The sequence below is a fragment of the Carcharhinus amblyrhynchos genome, chromosome 12 (assembly GCF_965287045.1).
Source record: "Carcharhinus amblyrhynchos chromosome 12, sCarAmb.v2.hapA, whole genome shotgun sequence".
NCBI lineage: Eukaryota > Metazoa > Chordata > Chondrichthyes > Carcharhiniformes > Carcharhinidae > Carcharhinus > Carcharhinus amblyrhynchos.
In genome coordinates, this window is record NC_137335.1 from 21,078,148 (window position 1) to 21,085,647 (window position 7,500).

Consider the following 7,500-nt stretch of genomic DNA (forward strand, 5'->3'; position numbering starts at 1 on the left):
CCCTTCCTACCCTCCCCCTTCCTCCCCTCTCCCCTCCCCCTTCCTCCCCTCTCCCCTCCCCCTTCCTCCCCTCTCCCCTTCCTCCCCTCTCCCCTCCCCCTTCCTCCCCTCTCCCCTCCCCCTTCCTCCCCTCTCCCCTCCCCCTTCCTCCCCTCTCCCCTCTCCCCTCCCCCTTCCTCCCCTCTCCCCTCCCCCTTCCTCCCCTCTCCCCTCCCCCTTCCTCCCCTCTCCCCTCCCCCTTCCTCCCCTCCCCCTTCCTCCCCTCCCCCTTCCTCCCCTCTCCCTTCCTCCCCTCTCTCCCCTCCCCCTCCTCCCCTCTCCCCTCCCCCTTCCTCCCCTCTCCCCTCCCCCTTCCTCCCCTCTCCCCTCCCCCTTCCTCCCCTCCCCCTTCCTCCCCTCCCCCTTCCTCCCCTCTCCCCTCCCCCCTTCCTCCCCTCCCCCTTCCTCCCCTCTCCCCTCCCCCTTCCTCCCCTCTCCCCTCCCCTTCCTCCCCTCTCCCCTCCCCCTTCCTCCCCTCTCCCCTCCCCCTTCCTCCCCTCTCCCCTCCCCCTTCCTCCCCTCTCCCCTCCCCCTTCCTCCCCTCTCCCCTCCCCCTTCCTCCCCTCTCCCTTCCTCCCCTCTCCCCTCCCCCTTCCTCCCCCTCCCCCTTCCTCCCCCCTCCCCCTTCCTCCCCCCTCCCCCCCTCCCCCTTCCTCCCCCCTCCCCCTTCCTCCCCCCTCCCCCCTCCCCCCCTCCCCCTTCCTCCCCCTCCCCCTTCCTCCCCCTCCTCCCCTCCTCCCTCCCCCCTTCCCCCCCCTCCCCCTTCCCCCTCCCCATGCCCCCCTCCCCATGCCCCCCTCCCCTCCCTCTCCCCCCTCCCCATGCCCCCCCCCGTCCCCCTCCTTATGCCCCCCCCCCCCTTATTTGCTTCATTACAGGAATAAAGCTCCCTGTTACTGAGTGTGACTCCTTCAATCATCAAATAATTATTTTTGGTCCTTGTTTTTGTTGCATGTGTACATAGGAATTTTTTTCTCTGCGTGTAGAGCCACTTTCCTACACCTCTCTCCCGCCCCCACTCCCACCCCCACTCCTGCCTACAAGCTGTGCGTTAACAGCACAGAGTTGTTTTACCTGTCTGACCAGGTGTGGTGGGTGAGTCACTACTTGCTACAGAATGGAGGCCCGAGGCAGTTCTGTAGCTATCAAAAGTCTTTCTCTCAGCTTGTTTTAAATTGTGGAAACGCGCTGAATCCCTGTCTCCTACTGGGTAGGGGCTGTGTTCTAGGTTGTGTGCGAGGGAGGGGTAAATAATGCCAGCTTTTGTGAACAACGCAGCCCAAACTTCCAGTAAGCTGGTTGGCATTGTAGTGTTAATAGTTGCTTCCCAGCTTCTTCCTTTTTGTGCTGCTTGGATGCAGAAAAGGGTCACGCCCAGTGTAACACTTGCAGTTTGCAGGGTGTGGACTATCTCCAGGGCTTGTACAACATGCATGTGTATAGTGCCTTAAATGTTTCAACAATTATAGATTCACACGTGTTGGTTTGATACATTTCACTTGGCCAGTTTACAAGAGGGTTGGGTTACTTTTTAGTGGGATGGCAATGAACAGTTTGGTTCATAGTTTTGAATGTCCTGAATGCTGTATTTATAAATCCTGTAGACAAAAGTTCCTAACACCCATTTAACTCAGTGTCAGCACAAAACCGGAGGAATTTGAATGCTGAAGTAATCTGATCTATCTGTTCCTTCTGTTTAATTATTGATGTTTGTCATTCGACTGCTTTCCATTTTCAGCCTGTTTGAAGGAACCCAGCTGGTCAAAATGGTCATGTTATCCTGAAGGTAGAAACTGCGCGACAGTGCTTCAGTTCAGGCTGGCTGGGAGAGGCTACTGCACAGAGCAGTATTACATAAGTGGGGTGGCATGGCGGTGAGCACTGCTGCCCCACAGTGCCAGGGATCCAGGTTCAATTCCAGCCTTGGGTCACTGCCTGCGTGGAGTTTGCACATTCTCCCCATGTCTGCGTGGGTTTCCTCTGGGTGCTCCGGTTTCCTCCCACAGCCCAATGATGTATGGGTTAAGTGGATTGGCCATTTTCAATTGCCCCTTAGTGTCCCAAGATGTGTAGGTTAGGGGGATTAGTGGGGTAAATGCACGGGGTTACAGGAATAGGGCAGTGGGTGGGCTTGGGTAAAATGCTTTGTCAGCGCATCAGTGCAGATCCGATGGGCTGAATGGCAACCTTCTGCACTGTAAGGATTCTATGATAAGTTGGATGAAATTGTTAGATATGATTTGAGTCAGCTTTCAAATGCGGTAAGTAACAAGAGGAAGAATCTGGGAAAGATTTCCAGATGGCCAGGTAAGACTAACTGAAAACTTGCCCAGTCTTATCTTGGGGTGTAGAAGATTGGTTTTCTGTGGCATTTTTTTGGCGACCAATTTTAATGAACAGGTAGTAGGCTCGCTGCAAAGTTAATTCTGAACAAGGATAGAACTATAGGTGTGATTGTTGTTGATCAGGAAGGGGTCGAATGTCGCAAATTTCCTGTTGAAGCAGGTGATGGTTAACTTGTTTGTTGCAAAACCTGGGTTGCCTTGTCTGGAGTCTCTCGATACCAGGTTAGAATGGACTCTAACCTGGTGTTGTGAGACTTCTTACTGCGTTTACCCCAGTCCAACGCCGACATCTCCACATCTTGTCTTGTCTGGCACAGGGAGCAGGTTGCATGGATGCCATGAATGTGTTAACTGTGTAAGTAGTACCATAAGTACGATTCCCTATTACTGTGTGTGTATTATACTTACCAGTACTGGTGCCAGATAAACTAGAAATTAATGGTCCTCATTCATTTTTGATAATTTGTCTAATCTGGTTGCTATGATTTGTTTTCTTGTGTTGGACTAGAATTTGTGCTTTCAGTATATTAATGAAATATTTGAATAAAAGGGCTGCTTTAAGGACAGAAGTGTTTTTCATCGTTTGGCTTCAAAGTAAATGATTAAATATGTAATAACGAGTCGATGGTGGAATTGAAGAAAATTGCTTTAAATGGAAGGGGAACTTTACTTGAATCCACTAGATAGCAGCTTGGCCTGAAGCTACAACTAATTGCTCTTAGAGAGTGGTTTGTTTACTTGGAGCAGAAGCAGCAATCAGTGTCTTGGAGCTGTTTAAAATGAAAGTAGGCATGAGACTACAGCTACACCTCACCCTCCACATTGAATGGATTGTCCTCTGCCACTTCCAGCATGATGCCACCATGAGACCCATCTCGTTCTCCCACTTCCCCTTTCAGCATTTTGGAAAAAATTGTTACCTTTTGTGATACCCTGGTCCACTCAATCATTCCCCAACACGCCTTTGCCTCCCTGCGCAAACGCAAGCGATAGTTTGATACTTTTTCTTTCATGATCCCATTGGATGATGGAGTAGACTCGATGGGTTGAACGGCCAGCTTCTGCTCCCGCATCTTGTGGCTTTGCACTCTTCCTTCCTTTTAAAATGTCCAGGCCCTTATACCCTCTTTTCAAGAGCAAAAGCAGTATTTTTTTTATACTTGCACATTATTGTCCCTCCTACAGTGGGGAGACCAGATGCAGATTTGATGATGGTTTTGCAAAGCATATCCATTTCTGTCCGCAAGTTGACTTTTGGCTTAATTCCTGTTATTTTAGTATCTTGCACCACAACACTGGCCTTGCAGTTCCTCCACCTCTGCAAGAGTGTATCTCAGTGTAAACTCTGAACAGTACCTCGCCTTTCGATTGCCCAGCCTTTCAGACTCGACACGGATTTTAACTTTTTATTTTGAGGGATGTGTTGCCCGTCCCTAAGTGCCCTTGGACTGAGTAGTTTGCTCAGCCATTACACAGGGCAGTTAAGAGTCCACCACATTGCTGTGGATCTGGAGTTGCCAGACCGGGTAAGGATGGTTTGTAACCTCTGCTCCTGTGTTTTTGTTCATCAGCTATTGATGTTTCTGCTACAGCCATCATCCTTTTTGTTTCTTGTCCCTTTACCAGCTCACTTTTACCACCTTCATCCCTTTTGGCAATTACTCTTGCTTGCCTGCCACCCTATTGCAGACCCCCCCAGCCCGCCAACACTATCTATCTCTGCTTGTTTCACATCTCTTGGGCCCCAGCTAATTTCTTTCAGGTACTGACAAAAGGCCACTGATCTGAAATGTTAACACACAGTCCGTGCACATGTCTGAGCTATTGAGTATTTCCACCGTTTTGGTTTTGTGTTTGAGACACAGGAACAAAAGATTTACAGAGCCTCACAGTGTAGAAGAGGCGTCTTGCCCATCGAGTCTGCACCCACATGTGAGAAACACCTGGCCTACTTAATCCCATTGTGTTATGACGTGCCAAGTGCTCATCCAGGTACTTTATAAAGGATGTGAGGCAACCCGCCTCTACCACCCTCCCAGCCAGTGCATTCCAGACCATTACCATCCTCTGGGTAAAATGCATTTTCTTCATTTCTTCTCTCCATCCCCCAACCTCCTGCCCCTCACCTTGAACCTAGCCCAATCCATCACATAAACCAGCCTCCCATCCATTGGCTCTGTCTACACTTGCTGCTGCTTCGGCAAAGCAGCCAGAATAATTAAGGACCCCACGCACCCCAGACACTCTCCCTTTCACCTTCTCCCGTTAGGAAAAAGATACAAAAGCCTGAGGTCACGTACCAACTGACACAAGAACAGCTTCGTCCCTGCTGCCGACAGACTTTTGAGTGCACCGACTTTGCATTAAATTGATCTTTCTCTACACCCTAGCTATGACTGTAACACTACATTCTACACTCTCCCCGTTTCTTCTGTATGAACGGTATGCTTTGTGTAAGGAAGAAACAATACTTTTTGCTATACTAAAACATGTAACAATAAATCAAATTCAACAGAAACAATGCAAGCACGTCCAACTGTCTCTTTGTAACTTGCATGTTCCATCCTTTGATCCCCACAGTACAATCATATCCTCCTTGTAATGTGGTGACCAGAACTGCACACACTACTGCAGCTGTGGCCTCACCAAAGTTCTATACAGCTCCAACATGACTTCCCTGTTTTTGTAATCTATACTTTGATTGATTAAAGGCAAGTGTCCCTATATTTTTTCATCATCCGACAACTGTACCCTTCTACCTTCAGAAATCGATGGACAAACATGCCAAGGTCCCTTTGTTCCTCAACTTCCTGGTCTCGTGCTGTTCATTGAGTACTTGTCAACATACTTTGGGTGTTATTGGCGCTTGGAAAAATGGCACTGGAGAGATCACTGAACACACTAAAGCAAATTTGTACCAGTGTTCAAAATTACCTTGGCAGTGTGACTCCAACCCTGAAAAATCACATCTGCTTCCTCTTGCACACAAAGCTGTGCTACTGCCAAGCCACGCTTGAGAGCGTATCAGCTATGTCACTTGTATGGATTGAATGTAGCAAAGTGTTTTTATGCATTTAAGTTGACTTTGACGTGAGTTAATGCAGCTTTAGTAAGAAACAGATTTAAAAATTGACTTCATTAGAGTAGTTTGCCTGTACCGATAACTGGACTTATTCTTCGCATATTCTGGAACTGGCTAAAGAATTGACGACCAATCTAACAGGAGTTTGTGTTTCCACTCTAAATATACAGTCTAATGAAGAAAATTTGTGTCCACCATGACAGGGTGAAAATCTAACTCCAGATTAATTAAAAAAGATGGTAGCGGTTAAAGTGAATAGGAGGCTTGAGGGATTAATTAGTTCATTGGCATCCCTTGAAGGTAGCTTATTGTCCTTAACCTCAACCAGCTGCAATCCAACACCAGCATGGTTGATGTTTGAAGACTGATTTCTTTCAAACATTTGGGTGAGTATTAAATGCGAGTCTGTCTGGTCTCACATCACTCGAGTGATGAATCTTTACAAATAGTGCAGACTCAACTCAGTTGCTCCACCACAGGCTCTCATCAGCATAGGTGAAATGAGGCCAGTGGCAACTTGGTAGAGAGCACACTTCAAAAGAACTTGAAAACTTCCAAATATTGTAAATCAGACAGTAACGGCTTCCACCCTAATTCCCTCACTCCAGAGCAGTTATAACAACAGGCAGGTGAAGGTGAAGAAATTTCCAGCTGCTGACCATAACCTCCATGGGCTAGTTGAGGTGAGGGGAGGAATTCCTGTGATTGAACTTTTACCAAATGTGCAATGACAATGGATTAATGGAAACTCACTTTAAAAAAGATACCATGGCTTGATTTTTGGGTAAATCACTGTCATTTTTTAACAGCCTATTAACTTTCCTTGCAGCAATCTGGAATCAAGGTTCACGATTCTGTCGTTAACGCCTTTGGTGAAATGAAGCTGCTGTCGACCAAGTCAAAAAAGTTTCTTCGCCTCTGCGTTAGTGAAGATGGCACATTTATCATTGTGGATAATACATTTGACATTGTGCAAGAACAATCTGAAGACAACTATCTGAACTTCTTAAAGCACCTCCAGTCTGGCAAGGCGTGTTTTTTAATTTACGATGTCTGTTACGAAACAAAGAATTCTCTCACAAAGGAGGATCTGGTGTTCATACAATGGTATGTTATCTTAGCTGCAGAAAATCTTTAGTGTGAATGTTAGTGTTAACTGGAAACAGATTAAGCAATGGGGTCATCTTTTGCATCAAGTCCCAAACCTAATCTACACTTGTGCCTCAACCAACTTGTAGTCCACTGTTTTTCCATAAAATTCTCCATTCCCAAGCAGACCAGTATCTCTCTGTCATCTCGCTCCCCACGTACCTGGAATCAGCATCATGATAAGGATGTCCCTTCATACCACTCCTTAATAAAGACTGTGGTCTTGTTTCAGCACTTCTCCATTTTTGACTCTCCCAGTATACATTTCTGACCTAGGCATTTCTAAGTTAATTGAAAGCACCTGGCATCCACTTGCACAACGCAGGTAAAAATATCGAATGTGTGTGGTTGGTTAATGAACATCTGTGTCTATTCAGGAATCAAAGCACTCGTTGCGGATTTGGGGCGGGGGGGGGCATTTAATTTCTTCCCTTATTGCCTGTTGGTAAACAAGGGAGTTTAGATTTGTTCTCCCCCCAACCCCCACCACTTAAAGCAGTGGTGTATTTCTCAACCCTCTGTTTGGTGAAATCCAGTTTTCTATCAATAACCCTCAAATTTTGGGACTCCTAACATCCCCTTGTTTGGATAGTAGAGAGAGGGATGTGAGAGATTTACCCAGCATGAGACCAAAGACAGAGTTCCTTCATGGAAGTTGGCAGGAACCACTTTTCTGGTGATGTGGATGGTGCAGAAGCTGTGTGGATGGGGCCAGATGTTCACCTTGGGCAGAATTCCTTTTCTGTGGGGCTGTGCAAGGCAACATTGTTTGTTCCACAAGCCAGAGGTTCACATCACATGACTTATCTCTCCACAGTGCAGTCAACAAAGGATGTTTATCAGCTGTTCGGAAATCGGCTTTGTGTCCCAGGCTGACCTCAGCCA

General features: G+C 47.3%; 1 protein-coding gene across 1 annotated transcript in view; it reads left to right on the forward strand.

The window, feature by feature from the left end:
• Positions 1–6,282: 6,282 nt before the first annotated feature.
• LOC145350838 (cofilin-2-like) overlaps positions 6,283–7,500 on the forward strand; it is a 10,997-nt gene continuing 9,779 nt past the window's right edge. Inside the window, exon 1 of the mRNA XM_080200192.1 lies at positions 6,283–6,573. Within this exon, the coding sequence (XP_080056318.1) occupies positions 6,344–6,573 (230 nt within the window). The 5' untranslated portion in view covers positions 6,283–6,343. The remainder of the gene's footprint in view (positions 6,574–7,500) is intronic.